We start from the raw sequence: 25,285 nt of genomic DNA, 5'->3' as shown, positions 1-25,285 counted from the left end.
TTTCCGCCATCGACGTAGAGCCTAAGGTTCCCTTAGAGACCTGCACTGCATCTAATTTCTCTTATACAAGGTTTCATAGATGTGTTTAACTTATTGATCCAGAAAATTTTGAAGTTTGATGTATAATTTTTTGGTTCAGGACTCTATTTTGTTGTGGCAAAGAAAATGTGAGGGTGCATTATATTCATTATTATTCTTGGTGCGCGAAGGCTGATTCGACATGTGGCTTCGGTATCTATTGTGCTGATTATATTTAAAGGGGATGCAATTTCAATGTACTCGAGAGCATAGTTATTAAAGGCACGTAGCGCACTTAGGCACTATACCTTTAGATCAAAACATAGTTTTCGCTTTTTTAGTTTAATAATTGTACTTTTTAATCAATCAAAGTGGTTTATCCTTCTTTTTAGTTGAATTTAAAATTGTTCGAATTGTATAATCATCAACTACTGACATTAGTAAATGACCCAAAGAAATTTGATTATAATTCAATTCATGACGATCATAAGCATAGTTTTAAAAGGCGATCACCTCTGTCGCCTCAGGCGATCACCCCACCGCCTTCCATTGTTGACCTGCAAGAGGCGATCGCCTCACCGGCTCAGGCAAGAGGCGGTCTGAGGCGAGAGGCGATCGTCTCTTGCAGGTAAGGCGTTAAGTCAGCCTTTTCTTAAAAAAAAAAAAAAAAAAAAAAAAGCCCCTAATCTATTTAAAGACTTTAAAAAGGAACAGACAACAGCCCAATAAAATTAAACAGAGAGACTGGAAGACACCCCCCAAAACTCCAACGGCTATCTCTTCTTCTCCTCCACCACCGAGTCTCTGCTTCCCAGCTGGCCAGCGGCCGATCATCAATCACCGGTATGTTTTTTCTCTCCTTTCCTCTTTAATTATCTTTATTTTATCTTTCTTTTTCTGTTTAGGGTTAGGGTTTCTAATTCTTCACTTTTGATTTCTTCTTATATTTTCTTTCTTTCCATGTAATTGTGCCGTTATGCTGCCGAATTTTTGTGGGAATTTCTAGTTTTGAGATATGCTTTGAACTGATTATATTTTTTCTGTTTTGTAGGTGTTTGGAAATGAGTGGTAGTGTTAGTGCTACTGATTCTACTGCATCGAAAAAACCGAATGCAAGATGCTTGATATTATGCTATTTTGATTTAAGAATCAGCACTTTATTATTAGACTTTAAGTTATTTTGGTTTACAAGTTTAGAAATTAAACTATCCTTAAGTACTACTAGTTTTTATTGAGTTAATTTTACTTTATTTGATTTTCTAATTTTTTGTCGCCTCTCACCTCGCCTCAAGGCGATATTTTGCCCTTGTCGCCTTGACTCGCCTTAAACTATGATCATAAGTAGAAAGCTCGTATTCTTCCGTCATTGATAAACAATTTGTTGGACAATACTCAACACAATTGCCGCAAAATATACAGATTCCGAAATCAATACTATAATTTAGCAACCGTTTCTTTCGAATGTCAGTTTCCAATTTACAACAGGCAGATCTATAGGACATACACGGACACATACTTCACAAGCAATGCATTTATCAAATTCAAAATTAATTCGACTGCGGAAACGCTCCGATGTTATTAATTTTTCATAACCATGACAATATTCTTACAACAACAACAACAAAACCTTAGTCCCGAAATGATTCGGGGTCGGCTAACATGAAGCGTCATACGAAACAGTGAAATCAAGTCGTGTCAGCGACATAAAACTAATCAACAACAACAACAAAGCCTTAATCCTGAAATGATTTGGGATCGGCGAACATGAACCGTCATACGAAACCGTGAAATCAAGTCGTGCCAGCGACATAAATTCTCTCCCTCCACTCCGTCCTATCCACTACCATATTTTCCTCAATCCACAATAAACTCATATCACTCTCAATCACCCTCTTCCAAGTTTGCTCAGATCTTCCCCTACCCCTCACCATTGCATCCCTTTGCCACTCTTCGGTCCTCCTAACCAGCGCATCAAGCGCTCTTCGTCTTACATGGCCAAACCACCTTAGTCGGTTTTTCCTCATTTTTATTCTCAATAGATGTAACCCCTACTTTTGTTCTTATTATTTCATTACTCACCCGATCCTTTCTCGTATGACCACATCCATCTCAACATACGCATCTCCGCCACCGACATCTTATGAATGTGGCTGTGTTTCATTGCCCAACACTCCGTGCCATATTCTAAATCTACGGTACAGTTCCTTTGTTCAAGTAAATAGTAAATCCTAACTTGACTAATAGCTAATTCTCATCAAAAGTCTCAAATTCATCACTCAACGTATGGTCTGTGGTACTTCTTCTTTCTCTTCTTTTTTTCTTCTTTTCTCGCTGCTATGCATTATGCCTTTTTTCGTTGTAATTTTGTAACGTTGTATGTCTCTTGAAAGTCTGAGGCAGATAGAAGTTTCTTTTTTATTACTCCCTCCGTTTCAATGATATTTGTCTTTCTCGATATTTTTTTTGTTCCATAATACATGACGTTTTGATTCAATCCATACAATTAATTGACTTTTACCAAATATACCCCTATTTAAGTTACCTTTTTATTTTGGGAATAGTTAAAAATTAATCAATTAATGCAAAGGTAACAAAGTCTTTTTAGTTAAAATTAATTATATTTCTTAATTCTTGTGCTTTAACCTTAAAAGACAAATATTGTGGACCGGAGGGAGTATTACTTTAGACACTAGATGTGTCTTTAATCCAATGGTGAATATTAAATCTATATTTAACTCTTTTAAACCCTATTTAACTCTTTCCAAACCCTATTTAACTCTTTCAAAACCATCTTTCCACATAGGCGCACCAGGGCGCGCCCTTTATCAACATGTCTAGGTGCACAAAAGCGCACTTAGCGTAGAGTGACACCGCCTGCCATTGGAGGTACTGAGGCGCTAGGCCTAGGGCCTTGTGCCTCATGCGGCCAAAGGCACACCATTAATAACTATGCTCGAGAACAAGCTGTCATGAATGAGCTGTTGCTGTTTAGAGTCCTAAGGAGTCGTGCATTAATTAGTTTCCATCTAGGATTTGTTTCAACTATAGTAATTAATTTCTGTCTATTTAGGATTCATGCATCAATTTGATTTCTGCAATAGTTAGTTACCATACATATAGGATAGGTCTGGATTTCTGCAATTAGCGGTTATTCTCTTTTCCTAATTAGTTGTTGTTTCCTATTCCTAATCAATTGCTTCTTATGCAGCCCTAGCTAGGCATTATTCCTATTTTGTAAATCACCGTTCCAAGGTATGCAAAACTTGACTTTCCAAAGTATGATGGAGCGGCTGATCCATTAGCGTGGTTGTGTGGTTGTGAACATTTTCTTGGGCACCAACGGACAGTGGAAGAAGAGAAAGTGGGCCTGGCATCGTTATACTTAGAAGGCGATGCACAATTATGGTTTATCAAATTGAAAAGAGATAAGCTTCATCTATCTTGGAAAGGTTTCAAAGAGCATTGCAATTTGCGATTTGGTCCTCCAATCCGAAGCGACAAATTGGGGGAAATAGCCAAGCTGCGACAGACAGGGACAGTGGAAGAATACCAGAAACGGTTTGAGCAGCTGAAGGGCTGATGCGTTGTTACCTCGACAGGAAGTTGAGTTATTCTTGAATGGTCTGGAGGATTCTATAGCAGTTGAGGTTGAACTCCAGAATCCGCCAGATCTAAAAAAAGCAATGAGCCTTGCAAGATAATATGGAGGACAAACTAGCCGTTTCAGGGAAAGCCAACCAGAACTGCGTCAAATAGTCACAAACAATTCACGAGGCTATACCTCCTGTTATCAAAAGATTGAGCCACAGAGAGATGGAGGAGCGTTGGCTTTGTTATAATTGTGATGAAAAATATACTGCCGGATATAAATGCAAGAAATTATTTTATTGGAAGGAATCGAGGAGCGACAATCAGAAACTGAGGAAGATGACCATGGAATTTCAAGCGCATGAGATTATGCACATTTACGAAGGGCAATGTCATGAATTAGCTGTTGCTGTTTAGAGTCCTAATTGGTATTATGTTTTAGAGTCCTAATCAGGAGTCATGTATTAATTAGTTTCCATCAAGGATTTGTTTCAGTTATAGTAATTTCTGTCTATTTAGGATTCATGCATTAATTTGATTTCTGCAATAGTTAGTTACAATACATATAGGATAGGTCTTGATTTCTGCAATTAGTGGTTATTCTCTTTTCCTAATTAGTTGTTGTTTCCTATTCCTAATCAGTTGCTTCTTATGCAGCCCTAGCTAGCATTATTCCTATATTGTAAATCTGTCTCTTCTATTTAAAGGGGAGATGGGAGATTATTAATAAAATAGCATCAGTTGAAAATCCAATTAAAATCTTCAGAGATCGCGGACTTCTCTCTTAACGAGCTCCTAAGAATTCTGAGATCGTGGGGTTCTCTCTTAACGAGCTCCTAACCGTTTCAACAAGATAGAGAAGGGAAGGAAGACTTTTAAGCATTCTTTCCTAGAGGATTTTAGAGTGCAAGGTACCATAACAAGATCCCAAACCCGTATTCATAACACGAGCATTCTCCAAGGGTTTCTTTATGATGGGAAGAGGGGTGAACCCCAGAAAGTTGCTGGTTAGTGAACAAATTAAAAGATAATTTCTTAATTATCATTTATTTGCAAGTGGTAGCTCCTCTACTTTTGTACTTGGATGAATTTATCCTGTAATTTCATATCATTATCTACTAATTGTAAAATGAGATGGAATTTGATGGATCATTAAAAGTAGTGTATGATTAATGAATATCATCTTCCTCAGCTGATATTTTTTTCCTTCAATTTTATTGTTGGTTGGAGGATATTTCAAGTTTGAAGCTACAAGGTATCAATAGGCATTATTTTAGACTGTTGGAGCAAGCCTTTCCTGACTAGAATAATAGATAGCCACTATTTAATTGTTTCGGTGTCACAACATATGCTTAAATTTATGCCAGGATTAAACACCCACTTTAGGTGTTTCTTTCTCTTTGTTGACAGTCTGGGGCCAATCATGCGGCCCATTTGCTTTATATGATTGTGGAAATCTGCTAAATGAATCATTGCCAATTGGAGTTGTACAGGAGGACGAAATGAAATATATGGTAAACGTGTTTTACAAAATACATTTTCAGTCTCAATATTTTCGCGACTTGAAAGGAATGCACAAGATGTACGTTCTAGCGGCTGGACAAATGGCGTCAAGAGTCTTGACACTGTAAGTTTATGTGGGGGTTTTTTTGTTTTGTTTTTTATTTTGATGCGCTTTGGATTAGATTAGTAGTATTCTAATGTTGGTGTGTTTATTAAGCAGGCATGTTGATGAATTTTTCTGCTACTTCCCAAATTTTCATTTAGGGTCTTTCAAACATTTATTCTTTCATTTAATGTCTTTTAACTCAACGTTATAAAGCTTATTCAAAATTTAATAACATTCATGTTGTTATGCAGTCTTTTCTCTAATCTGTATCTAATATTTTTTATCTTGATTGGAACTTTAATTTTATTTTAGCATCCATGTTTCTGGATTTCACGTTTTGATTTTGTGATATACAATAGGTAAAATTGACATAATATGGCGTGCTAATAAAAGTGACTACGCAATCATGGAAGTGACAAGATTGTCAAATTTTTATTTTCTATTATACAATAGGTAGGATTAGAATAATAACATTATGTGTTCTGTAAATATTGAGGATTTCTCCTAGATAGATTAATTTATAAAGAAAAGTTTGTTAAACAGTATCATATAACCCGCTCAACACACGGGGTATCCGACTAGTTATAAATTAACTTACAGCTCAAGACAAAATTCATCATCCTTAGGTCTCTCCAAAGATCGGAAGCGAACAACCTATAGATAAGGAAAAACAAAAGCCCACATTAAATACAAAAGCCATCGATCCACCCAATGGAACAATGGAATTACTAAATTTAGATACCAGTAGTCACCCCTTGACTCTGATTAAAAGGTAACTCTGATGTCAGATTATCATATATATGTTCGATTTTTTTACTCTTTCAGTCAAATATCAAACAGGCATAGACAAGATAATGAGCGGGGGAAGTTCCTAGGGCACAAATTTCAATCTTTCATTTTGGTCATCACTAAAAACGGATTAATTTAATATGCATTTGTGAAAGTTTCCAAAATAAAATGAAGTTGAATGCAAGGTTAGCAACAAGAATGATGCGAACTCCTAACCCATAACAACAAGTACAGCAGCAACTACCAGCAATATAATAGAAAATTATAATCCTTGCTAAATATAATTTTTGCTAAATACTTTATTATATACCTGACGGTTATGGACATATTCAAGAAAAGAAGGTACATCAGGATAGCGGTACTGTTCACCACTACCAACTTGAGGGGATTTCTGAAAGCAAACAATATCTCCATCTTCAAGCTGTATAAAGAGCAAACAAAAATGTCAGCAAAGATAGAGAAGTTAAAAAATACATGCAGCTCTCTCATATACAAATATGGAAATAGAAATATAATTTAAGTACCTGACTAGCACGGAATGTGAGCTTCTTGTCAATGTGTTCACACATGACATTAGGTTCAAATTTTATTTCCTGAATACAAAACAGGAAATTGAGAATTATACCAAGCCTAATTATTGATGTGGAAACCAGTTCAAAAAACTATAGCACTGTCATACTTCAAATCAAAACCAGATGGCATACCTCGAAAAGGTCAATTTCTTGATCAGAAGAAAAGCCAGCTATTTCATTTAGCTTTGTCAATATCTCCATAGGCTTCCCACTCCCCTTCACAAACAGCCGTCCAATGTACCTGTTATGCCAGAAGGTGAGCCTGACTAACTACATAAATATGCAAGCAAGATAAACCTGGGGAAATGAGATTACCGAAGCTCCTCTTTCGAGGGATCATAGAGTTTGAAGAAAAGGAGGATATCCTCTTTAGTCTTCTCAGGTGGATGGATAGGCCGTAAATCCTGTATTATCATAGTGATTCGAATCAACACATGATAAGCCACATTAAATTCGCCAGTGTTAAAATCAAAACTCAGTTAAGAGAGAACAAAAAAGGAAGAAGTGATGTTATAGGTTAAGAACGGTACATGTCCCAGTTCTACTTCCAAAAACAACTTTAGTTCGGCATTATTTGCTTTATTGGAAACCTCTCTCAGTTGTCCAACCTGCAATACAAGAAAGAGCATGTGCATGCTTAGAAGTAGAAGACAAAAGCAGCAGCACATGGCAGCATAAGAATTTAGTCACAATAAAAATATAAACTGAATTGTTTTTAATTTTTTGCTTTTGTGGATTTGTATTCAGATGCATGCTGCATGCAACAAACATATTCTTTCTTCACATACTAATATCTTTGATGAGAATTTAAGAAGTTAAGGGACACTAATACCAAAAGTTATTTTAGTGCTCCTACATGAAAAGAAGCAAAGTTGGGGTACATGTGCCCAAACCTAACCTCCCAGTGTACAAGTTATGCAAATCTGTTGAACAGAAATTTCAAGGTAGAATTTCTGTAACAATACACCTTCACCACAACACCCTTCACTGCAACCAACATTGTTATTCAGACTAATATAAGACCCTAGCTTCTCACACACTAAATTTGTTACTTCAGCCAAAAAAGAACAGGTACACCAACCGTACACAGAAATTAGATAGGAAAACGTAAAATTTACCCTATAAAAACAGAAATTATTGTTTAAGTTTTTATTATTATAATAACATATTGCTTGAAAAAAGAATGTTATCTGCAAATACTAGAGTAGTTCCTCTCCAACAAATGTTTGGTTTACTATTGGACCTTGCACACTAGAGAGGGAAGCAAAATGTTCAAATTCAGACATGGACTAGGGGAAAAAGAAATTTTTTCAAAGAGGTTCAGTCTGCACATTCTCTCAAGGATTATAAATGTAGTCAAATAAAACATTTACTGTAGATTCCATTTCATTTTAATTGCTACAATAGTAAATATTTGGAAATAATGATGCACACCCCTTTCCACCAGCAAAAGGTTTGAATAATAAAAGTAGCACAGGAGAGATGTTGTGGAATTGGACTTCACAGGATTATATCCAAAGGAATCAGTCCACATAATGCGATTTTTTTTAAGAATTAGAATAATAGCTTCTAAACAATTTCAGATGTGTTACTAAATATTGAACATTTCCTAATTATCTAAAAAAACAATTCGAGGAAAAAGAGCATGGTCATAATAGTATATAAAGTTTATCATAAATGTTTTAGCAGCTCTGCTAAAACACTATACAAATCAACTGAAGCTTACTTCACAACAACAAAGCCTTGGTCCCGAAATGATTCGGGGTCGGCTAACATGAACCATCATATAAAATCGTGAAATCAAATCGTGTCAGCGACATAAATTCTCTCCCTCCACTTCGTCCTATCCACTACCATATTTTCCTCAATCCAACATGATGTACAATTCCCTCAAATTAGCTTGTAGAATCAGTTAAATTCTTCCATTTTACTCCTTTTCCAAACATAAAATTTGTTAAAAATAAATTATTTAATTGAACTGAAAGCCATCAATATTTTTCAAAATGGAAGTTTCCAAACAAGGGGAAAAAGGAAATGTAGTTTGCATATTGATTGACCTCTGGCTTTCTTGTGACAAGGGCTTAAGTTTTATTACCAGTTTGATTGTTGAAGTCGCGGAAAAAATGGAAATGGAGTTTTTTTTCAATCGGCATTCCGGTTTTGGGGTTAAATTGCAAATTTGCAAGGTTGTTATAGGAGGATAAGTTGAAGAAAATCAATAATACATGAAGGTAGAAAACAAAAAGGAGAAAAGACAAATTACTATATGGTGCCAATATCAGTTAACCAAAATAAACAACATTACATATAATATTGACTGGTACGTTAATGTTCTGATAAAAATAACTCTAATCTTAATAATCTATCTACTCAGGAAAGAACCAAAGAAGAACTGAGAAGAACTAAAGGAAATATAAAGTTGAAGCCTACACAGAGTCCAGCTCATAAGTTGTACCATCATGTTATAAAAATAAAAATAAAAACAAAAAAAAAATGTACCTCACTACCAATTCTACAATTCTGGTTATCGTTCCAATGCAAAAATGAAACCCGTGTTATTCAGAAGTTCATGCAAATTTCAGTATTGTGAGTAACAATATGTAAGTAGCACAAACTTCTATTTTTCTAGTCTCTCTAACTTTTAACATCATTCACATTTCAGATATTGGTCATTAGGTTAACTATTATAGTTGTGTTGTGTTATCATATACACTAATTTCAATAAAAAAAAAAAGTATAGGCTGTTTAATCATAGCTTTAAAGTTAGATATATTTATCATCTCAACCAAGAGACATCTAGTACTTTAGTAAAGTACCCAATAGCAAACTAGGGCACCTGAAAATGGGGCAACATGAATTCAAGTTTTAAATTAGTGAAGAAAATTAAAAACAAAAAAAAACAAAAAGGAATTGAAGAAGAGGCAAGCCCAGGACACAAAAACGTATCTAATTGAATGCTTTTACATCACTACAGATAAGATAACATGTCTCATAAACTAGCATAGTAACAGGGAAAGCATAGTTATTAAAGGCGCGCCTAAGGCTCCAGCCTTAGCGCCTCTGGAGCCCAAAGGCGGGCGCGGTCAGTCAGGCGCGCGCCTCAGCTACCTTAGGGTATTTTAGGGTTGAGGTTACTTAGGGTTTTGAGGGTATTTTAGGGTTTTTTAAGTTCAGAAAATAAAAGAAAAACATGGATAGACAAAGATCGACAATTTTTACTTCACATATCGCAACAGTTAACTCATGCCTTAGTAGTTAACTAGAACTTAACTCATGCATTTTATGGTTTTATTGTTGTTATTTGACTATTTGTGATTATTTGTGACTAGTATTATGAATTTATGATATTTTTTTTGTGTGCGCCAAGGCTCCAGGACCCCCCTTGCGCCTTTAATAACTATGAGGGAAAGGAACATATACTCACAGATTGTGCTTCTTCTTGCGGAGTCAGTGGCCGATTTGGGCGATACGTATGGTTTTGGCGTTTTGCCCACAACCAAAAGCGTTGAAATTGCACGGGTATGCCAAATTCTTTAGTAACTTCTTCCTACAAAGAGCTTGATAATTAGAATATCACAGGCAACAAAAACCCAAAAAGGAGGCAGCAAAGTTGATAATTAAAACATTTTAGTGAATAATTAATAAGAAATGTTAGAAACCTGCACCTGCAGACTAAGTTTTTAAGAATCATTTTGTGCAGATAATTTTCACTTACAATCTTTATATCATTCGGAGTAAAAGTCTTCATGGTCAATTAACCAATTCATTAAATATTCAATGAGTTAATCATCAACATCACGTTATGAAAATAAAACTTGACCGATTATTTTAGTTGGACCCTCTTTCTTTTTCTTTCTTTTTTCTTTGGTTTGTTTTGCAGCCATTAACAAGAAATAGAGTATTCATTCTCTAAATTATTTACTAGACAATAATGTCTAATTGCATAAGTGCGAAGTTAGCATTCATAAACAAGTTCAGCAACATTAAAAATAAATTAGTTTCATTATCAAGTAACAGTCTGACTGTCCAAACTCAATAAATAAATAAAAATATATTAGTAATTTTATTAACATACAACAAGAACGGACTTTAATCCCAACTAGTTGGTATACCCATAGTTTTGGAGGGCGAAAGGCGATAAGGCTTCTTACCGCCTCGAGGCGAAGCGCCTGCCTCACGCACGCGAGGCGACAAAAAAATTAGAAAATTCAAAAACTAAAAATTAACTCAAAAACATCAAAATTCATAAATGATTGTATCATATATGTTTTACTAGTTCTAAAGTAAAATAAAACATACTAGCTTAACAGATTACTAGTTCTAAACCAAATTTAAGGTGACCGAGGCGATCCTTCTAGTGCCTCCTGCACTAGAAGGCGGGCGAGGTGCTAGAGGCGATCGCCTCCCCTAGCACCCGAGTTGTTTTAGTCCAGATTTATAATAAAAATAGAAAGTAGGATTATCAGTTGAGAATAATCGTCCTTAATGGGCTTTGAAACGGATTAGCGAAGAAATGGTTCACGAAAGGCTGGAACAAAAACCAGAGGATGACTGTAGTGCGACCAAAATTTTTCTCCTTGGGCAGAGAATGATCAGAATCTTGAAGAAGAGTTGTACTCGGGGCTTTCGTCTGTGATCTTCTAGCGGCTGAGCTTACTTAGGAAGAATCAGATGAAAGTTCACCAGCTTCGAAGTTAACGCTATCAGAATTGCTATAGTAAATAATTGTAGATATAAAAAAGAGATGAAGTAAAGAGTGCTTGGAAGAGAAGAGTAGGGAGAGAAAATTTCCGATTTCTTAATTCTTTTGCTCCAACATGTACAATGGACTGGATATGGTAAACAATATTCTAATAACTTTGTGGTACACGGAGGGGTAGGTAGAAACTCACGAACTAATTAAAATTTCATTAATGATAATTGACCACTTCAATGGAGTAATTAGTCATTTTACTTTTGTAAAATTGATTTTGTTATTTGGAAAAGCTATAATTCATAATGTAATTATCTGGGTTGATACATAATTACACCTAAACATGTAACGTTTTTCCATTTGGCACCCTGTACTTATACTTGGACCTATCGCACACCTAAATTTGTAATATTTTGCCGTTTGCCATCCTGAACTTGCCAATTTTGGGCCTCCGAGATCCTTATTTGCCGATTTGGCAACTTCAAATTAAATTCACATTGCATGCGTGATCAACTTTGAAGTGTCCAAATCAACAAATAAGGGTGCCATAAGCCTAAAATTGACAAGTTTATGGTGCCAATCGGCAAGTTTAAGTGTGTGATAGGTCCAAGTATAAAAACAGGGTTCCAAACTAGAAAAAATTACAAGTTTATCATTGATATCTTATTGTGTAAACCCTTCTGCTACATCAACAAACAAGAGATTGTTAACATCATGCTAAAGCTTAATGTAAGCAGTCCATACCATAGTTGTGAAAGGCGGTAGCGTGGGTCGCCTGAGGCGAGAGGCGACCCAGGCGTTCCTTTCCCCGCCTTCTGCACTAGAAGGCGACCGCCTGGCCGCCACAGGCGAGAGGCGGTCGCCTTCTGCACTTAGGCAGTAAGTTACAGAAACTGCCTCTTCTGCCAATTGACATAAACAGATACTTCCTCTCCTGCAGCGTTTGACCGAAGCTTTCAACATAAACTTCCTCTCCTCCACGTCCACCCAACAGCACCGATCGACAGACACTTCCTCTCCTCCACCCAACAGCACCGATCAAGAGACAGGTACTGTCTCTTCTCCTTTTTTTTTCAGTTTTCTTCTCCTTTTTTTTTCAGTTTTCTTTCTATACTCTTCTCTGTTCTCATTTGTTCTATTTTTCTTTCTATAATCTCCTCGCTTCTATTTTTCTTTTCTTCATCTTCATTCTCCCAAATTTCTACTCTTTATTATGACTTATGTAAGTATTATGCTGCCCAAATTTTGTGATTTGTGTTATGGAAGTGTTTGAAACTGTTTGAAAGCTTGTGAAAACATATGAAAGTGTATGAAACAGTAGCTTACAAGTGTCTGATTTTCCAAATTTTGCAGGCTTTTGGACATGAGTATTAGTGGAAGTGGGTGAAGAAGTTGAAAACCTTGACGATTACATTGAGCTTGATGATGAGTATTTGGATTGATGATGATGTTTGTTTGATATGTTATTAGGAATTAGGATCTTAGTATTAGACTAGAAGTTTTATTTTGTTTTACAACTTTAGAAGTTAAACGAGAGGCGGTCGCCTTGCCTCGAGGCGATAGTTTGCCCTTATCGCCTCGTCTCGCCTTTCGCCTTTGACAACTATGGTCCATTCCATACTCATAAATCACAAAAGTTAAGATAAAAAGCACATTTTCTTTGAGACAACTACTTGAATGTAGTTGTAAATAATGCGAGAAAGCAATGAAAACCACTAGTTACACACTGGATAAGGATTACATTGCAGGATATTTCCAGCCCGCACAGTATGTACTGCACATCAATTAAAGCCAATAGATTCTAGCAAATGTTGACAATTCTTCTTCATAAACTTTTGGAATGAGAATCATCCCTTTCGCTAGATAAATTTAAGGCAAAAACGTTGGTTTGAAAATCTTTGGGGAACCAAACCAGTGAGAACCCATAAAAAAAAGGGAGGCATCATTAAATTGTACACCAAAGAGAAAAAGAGACTGGACAAGAAAAAGAAAAAAGAAAGCAGCAGGTACCTTAAATAGATTGAAGGACATCTGTTTTTGGATGCGGAAACTACGAACTTTGTCATGATCCACAAGATCAAAATATATATCCTTTCCAATCTGTTCGAGTAGGTCCTCACTTCGAGCAACCTAAATCCAGAGAATAACTAATCATTGGCTGATTTGCTGCTTGTACAAAATGCATGTGATGGATAGGTACATGTGGACATAAAGTGGATGGTTTTTTTGTAGTACCTTATTTTGAAGAATAATGTGAGAGAACTGAAAAAGATTTCAAAGTAGTTAGTTACCTTTATGATTGTATACAAGTGGGCCTCAGCTTTTTCCTTTCTCTTTTGTTCCTTTTCCTCCTGTTCTTTTTTCAACCTTACCTGAAAAAAGAAAATTTTAAATTCAGAGTAATTGTGAAACAACGAAATATAAAAAAGATCAGCATTGGTAAACAATATCATCTTACCCTAAGATGTTCTGCAATGTCTTTTTCATCCACATTACAAATTATCTTTTCCTTGTCACTTTCACGTATGTATACAAGCATATAGGCATTTGAGTATTTTGTGAACTTAAAAGGAGAGTTGTTGAAACCAGGATTTGCTTGTGGTAACTGCTTCATAAAATTAAGAACATGAGCGCTCAATAAAAGTAGGAAATCAAATGAAAACAAACAAATAATGATAGACATTGTACCTCTTCCTCACCACCATACTGTTCCTCCAGTGCCCTTTTCATATCCTCTTTTGTCACCCGCTCATCATCAAATTTAAACCTACATGCCACAAATAAGGAGGAGAGAAGCTATTTGACACATTGTAATTTGTAAAATAAAGGGTCTCCTTCAGAAAAAGCAAGAAATAATTGCAGGTTGGTAAAGCCCAAGCAACCAATCTAGTTTCATAAATATCTAATTCTATCAATCAACAAAAACTAGAAGAGAAAAAGCAAGAAACAAGTAACATAAGCAAGTTCGCCAAATGACTTCCAGAAAAAGTTGTCCAAAAGAAGATATATGAAAGGAGAAGCTAGTACTGTTACAAGACAACCCCATTTTTACAGCAGAATTTGGCAAATAGCTTGACTTAAGACTTACCTTATCGAGTTGAATCACAAATAGTGTAACGTGATGTTTGATAGAAATTAAAAGTAAGTGCTGAAAATATAAGTAAATTTTAAGTGTTGAATATTATAAATGTTGAAAGTACTAAATGACGTAATTGTTTGATGAATACAAAAAATAAGTACTGAATTTAAAAATATTAATTGATAATGTTCAACTTAAAATTTTAAGTTAAATATTTTGACTTGACAGCATAAGTGATTTTTTTACTTAACTGAAATATTTAAGTTGTATTATGAAACAAGCTTAAAACCAATAAGCATTTAATATATCAATTTTAAGTGCTGAAAGTTGTTATCAAACAAGGCCTAACATAAAATTCCCAATAATATAAAAAAACATAAATCAAGAAAGAGATGAGACAGTCGATGGCTGAAACATAACACATACCATTGATCCGAAAGAGTTGGCCGGATATATGCATAGTAGTGTCCACCATGCACGCCACCACTATGAACTAAGACACTGACAACAAAGAACAACAGATAATTATATCTCAATATGGATGTCAATAGTTTCATATTCATTAGCTAACATATGCAAATGACATAATAATATGGCATATGATATTCTTTTCAGAAATCTGACTGCCAGTTGCAACAAGTCAGCACAAAATAATAGAGACCCATTACATAGACACAGCCCCAATAAACAAATGATATGAACATCAATCAACTGGAAATTTAAGCAATCGGCACAATAAGGTAGTCGCAGAATAATATAATTATACAGACAACAAAAAGTTATAAATGAGGTAGTAAAAAAACGGTAATTAGTTGCCAAGTGCAGAAAAAAGGCATTCCCCAAGAATAGAACTATAATGGCACATTAGGCCAAATCAGATTCTGGATCCTCTAGCAAGAGAACTAATATATAAATAAATAATGTCAACATTATTTTCCAAATTTCAGAATGTAGATCAGTTAACTTGTATGCATGGCTACTGCTGCACCTCCATCCTCACATATTCTCAACAAAATTAAGTTATGTGCCAACCGCAGTAGGACAGTTGCATTAATTCTGCTTGTTAGTGTGCTTGCGTTGGTTTGCTGTAGACAGCCTATTGAAGGCAGTTATGTTGCAGTTATTTCTGCTTATCCAGAGAAGCTGCTCTTGGAAAGAAGTAACTGCTGTTTGTACTGTTATTTAGTCCGAAATAAATGAAACAAAAAATCAAGCAAGTGTTTTCCAACAAATTATTTTCAAGAGATAGAAGGGTTTTCTCTAAACGAGCCCTTAACTTCAAGAGATATAAGGGTTCTCTCTGACAAGCCCTTGCATTTTAGTCAACCAAACCAAAAATGCATACCCTTCCCGTAACTAGATCCTAGTCCTACAACATGTTAGTCTTAAAATTATATCTTTTTCTCATCATGATCTCTCTCTTTGGTTTAAAGAGTTCTGCAGCTTATTACTGATTCTCTTACTCCCATTAATGAACCCAAGAGCCATATCAGTTTTAATCAAATGCATTAGACGATCTTGTAGCATGTTCCTTCATTCCATTCACTTTCCAGTTAATCACTTATCAGTTTTACAGGAAAATAATTATCTGCTTTTAGATCTAATGGTTATTCCCACACTCTTTGTTAATATAAAAAATTTACCTATGAAGAGTGTACAGGTTGCGGACGCTCCTGTCTGCGTCAGGTGATAAATATTTACCATCTTCTCTATCAAGATCAAGTTGCAATGGGAACTCATAGCGATCATTTATCTGCAGGGATTAGTGAAATAGATTAAGCAGTAAAGTTGCTAAAATTCCAAAGAAATGGAGTAGACCATGACCATGAAAACACAAGTTTGACTAAAGACAATGTATCTAGGTCAAGAAGTTACAAGTGAAGAAACCAATACAACAATAGAAGATGAAAGTTATTACAAAGACAGTGTCTATTCCTAGAAAGGAAATGTAGTAAAACCTTAAGGGGCCTGTTTAGCTGAGGAAAAACATTTCTACTTTCTAGAAAACTGAAAAATAGAAACTATTGTTTAGTTAAATTTCCAAATGGAACATTGAAAAACCATTTTCCCTATTCTTTTGATTTATACTTAATTGTGGGAAAACTCTTAACGATGTTATCCAATATTTTCTTTAATAGAAGTGTAAGTGGAATATAAGGTATATGCCGTGTTTTCCACTTACATCCCCTGATGTTGCTGGGATCAAATCCAAGCAGCATGACTTTTATTTTTTAAATGTTTTTTTTGTTGTTTATCATATTTTCCAAAATTTTGTTATAATATTATTATAGTAGAACTAAAATCAAAAGATTGTATTTGTGAAATGCTACATATATTTATTTAAAACATTATTTCACTTATGTATTATATATAATATTTATATGAAATCCAGTCGAATAAATATGAAGTTAATTTAAACAAATTGAGCAATATTCTTTATTATGTTTTATATAAAATCAACTATGTTCTTTTTTTTTAGTTCACTGAATTTTTATATTGATCATTTACATGTTTTTAATTTGAAAAAACTTTTTTACAGCACTGCCTTAGCATAAAAATGAATAATCAATTTTAAAAACCAATATAATTTATTTTCCATAAAACAATTAACATGTTCTCAGCTTTTCTATTTGGAAAATGGAAAACTAAGAAAATTAGAAGAAGGAAAAGAAACTTGGAAAATGAAAATGGAAAGTGATTGTTATTTTCAAAACTAAAGAAAGCCTAACTTTCAGGAAAATCAATTTGTATACATTACAAATCAATGTCCTCAAGGAAAAAGTTAATTTGTGTTATTTATGAGCCCTTGAATATTATTAATTGTTTCATCATCACTTTTCAGAAATTAACAAGATTAATTTCACTCTTCATTGTATGTGCCTGAATATAAAATGCAGCTAATTAGGAAAAAAGAAAGATTTTCATAAGAAAAATCGTTATATGCACACACCTTGCATCACTAATAAGAGTAATTCAGCCAATATGATCTATGGTTAAGTTAGTTTATGCAGTTTCAATAGTTTGTTAATTTATTACTCAAGTGAAACTTAATCTCAATTTGTAGTAACTATCTCGGTTAATAATTAACTCATCAATTTGTGACATATGATAGAAAGCACAAAATCTTCATTTATATCAATCATCAAGATGAGTTCATATACAGGTATGAGCAAGCAGCAGATCACAGTACAACAGGGAGAAGATATGAACAAAATTGCTCTAACTTTTCCTATTTGAAAATATAAAATGATTGTTTACCTAGACTTCCCCAAAATAAAATTAAAAAGAAAATAAGAGTTGAGGTATTGATAAGCAGCCACCATATGAACAAACAGGAGTCTCAAATAGGCTATTATAGCAGAAATAGTTTGGAAACTCTATTAGTTATCAAATGGAAATTAAAACCCTCATTTGTGAATCACGATAAAAGGACAAAAGAGAACCGTCAAATTTAAGTTCAAACCCTAAAAACCAATTAAAAATATATATGCATCTAAAGCAAGGGATGGTGCATATAATAATGTATAGCTAGCATTAAACTACAAGAATTTTCTATTGATACAATACAAAGATTACACTGGTGACAATGGTACAATACATAATATAAGTCTCAGTAAGAGAAGTGGAATTAAATATTAAAGGGTATATCCCTTCAAATTTCATCATATTTAAACCAGGTATAGAAATACCTAGAAGGCTAGAAGGGTATTGCAGTATAACTTCTTGCCTAAAAGAAATATTTTCACAAAGAAAGGAAAAGGAAAAGAAAAGGAGAAACAGAAGACGAACAAAATAAAAAAGAAAAGTGGAAGCATGACAGATGAATGATGAACAGAAAACACTATCTTTAAACCATGTTTCCAGAACTTTATTGAGCAAGCAATCAAGAAAATCACTTTAATTAACTCTCTTCTCTCCTGAATTAGAAAATTCAGCCCTGGTTCTTGAATCTAGATCCACCCACTAGATTTCAATCAGTAAGAGGATAAATCAATTCAATCTTGTAACACTAGCAACTGTAATTCAAGATACCTCAAGTTTAAACCCCACCATTTGGTGGCAAACTACTAGAAAGTGAAGCTACCCTTTTATGGTAATCCAGTTGGCCACAAGAAATGTACATATAACTGGAAACTAAACAGCTTGTTGTCAACAACTAACCTTCACCATAGTATCCCGCATAAAATCATACTCAAATCGCTTCAACTGAAGCTGAAGAACAGGGGGGAAGTCGATAAATAAAACACCCTTCCTAGCATCCTGGAAATGTCAAATACATATTACAGAAACTCTTTTGGTAACATTTCTCAAAAGTATAAGTAAAACTAGATTTGTACTTCCCAAATACACTATTAAATAGAGGTAAAGAAAGCAAAGCCAGAGAGAGATGTTTAAAAACAATGGACTATAGTCTATAGCAATTATTTCTCAATTGCAAATAAATCAACTTAATCAAAAATAAATTTTGGAAACAAAGCTTCAAGCTTGGGGTGCTTCTATAAGCAAGTTAAAATGTTAAAATAATAATAATAATAATAATAATCAAAACAAGTACTTTAGTCAAACCATGAGAGAACCTTACCTGCAACCCATGTTGTTCAGCATGATATTTATTATCACCCTCTAGACGTTCCACCTCCACATATTTGTCAAAAGAAGCATAAACATCTCTGCAGCCTTTGACATCAAGCTGAAGATCTACAATTATATATAAAATCTCGTGAGGCCCACAAGATGAATCTTGGTAATTTACTTACTCAGTGTAACCCAAATGTGTACCATAAAATGATTCCTTTCTTGTTGACTTATAATCCACATTGATGCATTCAATATAATTCATATGGTGCCCTTCAAACAACTGTTGTATGGTTCCTTCCACAACTGTTCCCTGAGCCAGTGAAATAAGATTTCAATGATCCTCTATACACTTTAGCAATGAATAGTAGAAACATGCAACCAATGAATCTCTATACCTTCATTTTATCCTCAAGCTTTTCACAAAGAACTCTATTGAGCTCTTGCACATCATGCTGCATGAAGGAATCATATGTATCCCAGCCAAAAGACTTCGTCAACTCTTTCGTTGCCACACTAGTGTCACTGTATTGAAGCTTATAAAACAAACTTTGCAAAGCAAGAGGAATGCTCCCAGATGGCATGTCATTCTCAGTTGTTGGCATATGATACACAGCCTGCAAGTAGCATTTCCAAACAATGGCTTGTGATTAATTTCAATAGGTCAAGTTATGAAGTTAAACACACTGACCTTTCTGAAATAAGGAATATGGTACAGTGTCTGAAGCAGAGAGTTCATGTAGCAGGTAGCTCCTTGGTTCTTAAGTCCAACATACCCAGTCTCCTTCTTGGAATCATGAGACCAGTAATCAATGACCCTACGTACAGCAACATCAGCTTCAACTACGCATGTGTCATTAACAAGATAACCTCTATTAGGGTCGTACAGTTCCCCAAGAGGCATGAAAGAAGTGAAGCCCCAATCACTCTCACGTGCATTGAATTGGTGCTGTGTGTCTGCATAAGACAACAGAACATAATCATTACTTTTACAAACTAACAGACTTCATTGCATATGTGCAATATATTTATATGCCTTTCTGAAAAAACAATAAGTAATGTCCTGCTTTGCAACATGTGTCATCAGAAGATACATCTCTGTTTGTTCTAATTGCTACAAGAATAACCTAAATTCACTAATAGTTTACATGCCTTAGGGTATACACATGATACATATCATGAATTCCTTATTAAAAAATGCACCAAAACAGTTTCAGTTTAGACCTTTCTGCAAAAAGTAACAGCTCAAAAGACATCTTTTGCTTGTACTTGGGCTTTATATTTGTAATCTAGATTATCTCCTTTCCCTATTAGTTCCGAACTCATGCATCTACAACAGGTTGTACATCAAAATATGGAACTGATAAACCTAACCAAAATAATCCTAGTTTAATGGTTTGCTAAAATTTTTGGGTAGTTTCTAACAACAGTTTCGTCATACTTGTATTTCATAAACCAAACCAGCACAAACTTATATATATTTTATTTTTATATTTAGCTTTCGTTATTATTAATATCTATACTAGAAGCGCAAAGAACTTAATTAAATACTTTAAAAAATGCCAATAATTATTAAAATTCATACCCCTAACATACAACACTTATGTTTTTCATAAACCAAACCAGCACAAACTTATATATATTTTATTTTTATATTTAGCTTTGGTTATTATTAATATCTACAATAGAAGCGCAAAGAACTAAAATTAATTAAATGCTTTAAAAAATACGAACAATTATTAAATTCAAACACTAAACATATAACACTTACGATTTTCATAAGATGACATTACATTTTTTATTTTATCCGCTACTTGTATGACTATCAGAAATATATCCATATTGCATACCTTACGGGTAAATATATATCTCGCACCATATAAACAATCAAACATGCTCCTAAATTGAGTACCTAATACCATCTCAATTACTCATTATAACCATGGAATTTCACTTCCACCGTTCCTAAATAGTAGGCTTGCAAACGTTTCCTCATAGATTAATTGAAGTAGCAAATATAGTTAAAAGAGTGAATCTTTCTACAAATATCCCCAAATAAATGTACGATCACATTATGATAAATGACTCATCCAATAATCATTATGTTGAAAGAGTGTTAACTGTATTTTACCAAAAATAAAGTCAAAGTAGAATTGTAAAATCCAAAATAATAAATATGGAGTTGCAAGTTGGCTAATGTGGATAGACAAAGAAATCACCAAACTAGGTAACAACCAAATATTCAACTATTAGTGTCCAACCACCATTTACCAGCAAGCAATTAGGAAAAAGTTGGTTTCGTTGTAAAACTACATTAAATGACTTGACATGCACCAACTTGGTACATAGAAGAAAGCATGAATATAAACATTCCTAGTCTTAAAAATGATCAATTCAAGGAGCCACTACGCATGGGGAACAGTAACCAAAATGCAAAAAACATTTTGGATTGCAAGTTCAATGATATATAGATCAAGTGCCTAACAATAATGAAACAAAAATTAACCAAAGAGATTACTCTGAGATCCTATATGAGCATGATGATAAGTGTAAATTTATCAAGAAAAACGACCAATCCCCCAATGCTGAGATCACCTACAATTTGTGTGATTGTGATGGTTTGCTTCCTAGCCCATGGTTATTCGCATGTTCAAAAAAATTAACTTCAACTATTCATATTGCTAATGATCAATAATTTGGATCTCAACTTGGTTTGTGTGTGAAAACTCTGCATAAATGACCGAATAGGTAAAGAGAAGCCATTATAAATATAACAATTCAAAACGCTGGGAATATCTACAGCAGTTTAAGGAAATGAGCAGACAAGACTGGCATACAAAATATGCATAACAATTAAATATCAAACAAATCGCCAAGGACGTGGGAGCATGGGGCCAAATTGGTCCATAAAGTCAAACAAAAAAATGGCCCATCATTTAGCCACTGGTGGCCAGATTGACCCATGTTTGTCTCGCGCACAAAAAAGAAAAGGTTCTAACATGCCAAATTTCACCAAGTATGGAATAAGTTGAGCTTTTATTTATTTTATGAACTTAGTATCCCCATGCTTCCACTTCATGAAACAATTCAATACTCAAACTCGTGTAGTTCTTAGCAAAAAAAAAAAAAAAAAAAGGAGGCATTGTGGAGTTCAAAAGTCATGTGATATACCAAAACAGATGCTAATAATCCAATTAATATAATCCTTGAGCTTACTCAGCTAGTTTTATAGGAAACTTGATTATAATCACCGTCATCAACAAAAACCAATCACTATAATAACTATCCACATAGTTGCCTTTGTGATCCCGGGATGCCTAATAGATTGAAGGGAAAATTCTACCGGACGGCAATTAGACCAGCATTGTTATATGGTACGGAGTGTTGGGCAGTGAAACACTGCCACATCCATAAGATGTCGGTGGCGGAGATGCGTATGTTGAGATGGATGTGTGGTCACACGAGAAAGGACCGGGTGCGTAATGAAATAATTAGGACAAAAGTAGGGGTCACATCTATTGAGAATAAAATGAGAGAAAACCGACTAAGGTGGTTTGGCCATGTGAGACGTAGAGGGCTTGATGCGCCGGTTAGGAGAACCGAAGAGTGGCAAAGGGATGTAGTGGTGAGGGGTAGGGGAAGACCTAAGCAAACTTGGAGGAGGGTGATCGAGAGTGATATGAGTTTATTGGGAATTGAGGAAAATATGGTAGTGGATAGGACGGAGTGGAGGGAGCGAATCTGTGTCGCTGACACGACTTGATTTTCACGGTTTTATATGATGGTTCATGTTAGCCGACCCCGAATCATTTCGGGACTAAGGCTTTGTTGTTGTTGTTGTTGTTGTATAGTTGCTAAAGGCACGCCTAAGGCTCCAGGCGCACAACGCACTAGGACAAACTCCTTAGCACCTTCAAAGGCGTGTGTTGCTGCCAAGGCACACCTCTGTGCCCCTGGTCAGCGCTATATTGGGGGTTCATGATTTTTTAGGGTTTTGATCTCCACCATTGGATTAGACACATCTAGTGTCCAAAATAAACAACAACAACAACAAAATAAGACTTTGAAGAGACGTTGATATACATGGGGAAACTGACTCTGTAAATGACTATGAGGATGAAGAGGATCATATCCTTGAAGAAGAAGGAAAATAACATAACACTTGAGTTAACTCGGCTATTTATGAACAAAATATGTTTAAAACCACTAATGGTCTTCAACTAAAATCAGTCAATATGATAACTTGTGCAACACCAGATGAAGGAAAATCCAAAACATTATCTTATGCTTCAGCTAATCATGACCCTCACAAACTTAAAACATCTGTCAATCCAGAACTACATCAAGACCTATTGAAGAAAAACTAAAATTCACTTTCAAAAGCCAAAATAAAAAAAAAGCACAATTGACTTTCATGTGAAAAGACAAACATAAAAAAATTACATGTTATGCACAAACTAAGATGATAGAGACAATAAGCTCAATGAAAAAAAAAATACAAAGAGAAGGCTGAAAAAAGAAAAAATAAGAACATATATTTTACATGTCCAAACCACACAAGATCACTTATCAGTGTAAATATTCAGCAAGTTTAACACAGGGACTCTGACAATCAGATAATAATATAGGTCATTTCATGCTGCAGTTGTAAGAAAATACCTTTCCGAATAGAGTATTTTTGATGAATTTGATTGACAATAGACAAACTAAACTGAGCATATCTGCTCCACCCATAAGGCAGATTTGATGAATCTGCAACATCTAGATACATCGACAAGTGATCCACGTTATTCCCCTTCGGGAATATCAGTATCCGCCTGCCAACCCAAATTTAAAAATTCAGAAAAAAGTCCAACTGAACTAAACAATAACAGATGTATAGAAAACAGCAATGTTAAAGATTAAAGTACCATTTGAATCCTCCGACAACAAAAACATCAGAGTAGAGCTTCTTAGTATTAAGCCTTGAAAAATTATCGATCGTCCATGTGAACCTTGCTGATGGTGGATCATCCACTGACTGGGCGTCAACTGCAGTTGCATTTTCTGCAGGTGCTACTAAAAACAATAAACCACAGAATCAGAAACCAAATAAACATGTTGAGACTTGAGTGTGAATGCAATGAGACAGCATATAAACAAGAAAACAATACAATTCTATTTTACATAGACAAAGCTATAAAGGAACTGAAAGTAACTAAAACTTCAAATTTGGATACTTTCAAATAGTTGCCTAGTCATAGAAGAGACTGGAAAATAAAATTGTTACCATAAATATAATTCTACTCTCCTAAAAAGGACTCGGCTCAATGAGACATCCACTATCTAAGAACACCCAGCTCAAGTATAACTAGCAGAGCAATACAAATAGCAAGCTAGAAACCCACATATAAAACTAATTTTAACAACTGCTAGCAGTGCTAAAGGAAAAATGTCAAATTAAAGCATTTAAAGAACTAATTGTTTAAAATTAATAGAAAGCGTGCAATTGAAAAACAAAAAACAAAAACACAATTATAATCACAGATTCATGATTTCATTATTTACCACCGTCAAACAATAATGCCACCGGTAGTACAGAATGTACCTTCCATAGGCTGAGGGCCATCTGCAAAGTCAGTGTGTGGGACCAGCATCTCATCTTCTTCTTGCTGCTGAAATTTTGAAATTCAAAAAATAAAACAAAAAAGGAAAGACAGTCAATGCGAGACTTCGGATCCGCTGATCGAAACCCTAAGAGCTAATCATATAAGTCCAGAACTGAAGAGTTAATGAGGTTAAATTAAATAAACATCGAATAGTAGAAGCTCAACATGTCAAACGAAATTGAATTCAATTCAATTGAAGTAGACAATAGAGAGAGAGAAAGAGATATGAGAGGTGGTCAGCGAGAGCAAGTGTGATCAGAGAGACAAGAGCAAGAGTTAATGGTGATTACATCTAATGGCGGAGGAGTCATCAGAGTCATGAATGATGACAGTTGGGCTGTCTGATCGATAAATCGGAGAAAGCTGCAAAGTAAAAACTTGAAGGAGGGAGAGAAAGAGAGATAGAAGAGCTCTGCAACGTAAGCCGAAGGGTGAAGAAAAAGGAAGGGGGTTTTGTTCGAGAGAGGGGCTAGTTTTGGTATTTTAGTAAAATGTTAGAAATGACTAACAGATATGTGGGAAACTAAATTACTGTTTGTCGTTTTAACTATCTTTGCTGTCGTTGCAGCCATTTTGGATCGTGTAATGCCGTTTCGGGAGTGTGTAACTTTTTGGCTTAATTAATTTTTGGGTCTAGTTTTTATGAAATTGGTACCTTTGCTTTTGTTTGTTCGGGAGTTAGAGGTTAATGGAGGTTAAAGAAGTTAATTCAAC

At 34.8% G+C, this 25,285-nt stretch overlaps 1 protein-coding gene across 3 annotated transcripts in view; it reads right to left on the bottom strand.

The window, feature by feature from the left end:
* Positions 1 to 25,019, bottom strand: part of LOC136226413 (ubiquitin C-terminal hydrolase 12-like) — a 34,685-nt gene extending 9,666 nt beyond the window's left edge. For 2 of the 3 annotated variants that reach the window (XM_066014879.1, XM_066014880.1), the window contains exons 1-22: positions 24,862 to 25,019; positions 24,511 to 24,577; positions 23,834 to 23,981; positions 23,583 to 23,740; positions 19,615 to 19,880; positions 19,322 to 19,540; positions 19,128 to 19,236; positions 18,931 to 19,046; positions 18,510 to 18,608; positions 15,992 to 16,101; positions 14,775 to 14,849; positions 13,958 to 14,036; positions 13,728 to 13,874; positions 13,561 to 13,641; positions 13,280 to 13,399; positions 10,001 to 10,123; positions 7,107 to 7,184; positions 6,892 to 6,980; positions 6,709 to 6,817; positions 6,529 to 6,597; positions 6,315 to 6,425; positions 5,814 to 5,869 (exon numbers count right to left, since the gene is read on the bottom strand). In XM_066014879.1, coding sequence (XP_065870951.1) covers positions 5,814 to 5,869; positions 6,315 to 6,425; positions 6,529 to 6,597; positions 6,709 to 6,817; positions 6,892 to 6,980; positions 7,107 to 7,184; positions 10,001 to 10,123; positions 13,280 to 13,399; positions 13,561 to 13,641; positions 13,728 to 13,874; positions 13,958 to 14,036; positions 14,775 to 14,849; positions 15,992 to 16,101; positions 18,510 to 18,608; positions 18,931 to 19,046; positions 19,128 to 19,236; positions 19,322 to 19,540; positions 19,615 to 19,880; positions 23,583 to 23,740; positions 23,834 to 23,981; positions 24,511 to 24,577; positions 24,862 to 24,891 — 2,459 coding nt within the window. In that variant the 5' untranslated portion in view covers positions 24,892 to 25,019. The remainder of the gene's footprint in view (positions 1 to 5,813; positions 5,870 to 6,314; positions 6,426 to 6,528; positions 6,598 to 6,708; positions 6,818 to 6,891; positions 6,981 to 7,106; positions 7,185 to 10,000; positions 10,124 to 13,279; positions 13,400 to 13,560; positions 13,642 to 13,727; positions 13,875 to 13,957; positions 14,037 to 14,774; positions 14,850 to 15,991; positions 16,102 to 18,509; positions 18,609 to 18,930; positions 19,047 to 19,127; positions 19,237 to 19,321; positions 19,541 to 19,614; positions 19,881 to 23,582; positions 23,741 to 23,833; positions 23,982 to 24,510; positions 24,578 to 24,861) is intronic. The other variant, XM_066014881.1, reaches the window with a different exon arrangement.
* Positions 25,020 to 25,285: the final 266 nt, after the last annotated feature.

Source organism: Euphorbia lathyris, chromosome 4, assembly GCF_963576675.1.
Source record: "Euphorbia lathyris chromosome 4, ddEupLath1.1, whole genome shotgun sequence".
NCBI classification, from domain to species: domain Eukaryota; kingdom Viridiplantae; phylum Streptophyta; class Magnoliopsida; order Malpighiales; family Euphorbiaceae; genus Euphorbia; species Euphorbia lathyris.
The sequence above is the reverse complement of the archived record's forward strand: the minus strand, read 5'-3'. Positions and strand labels throughout refer to the sequence as shown.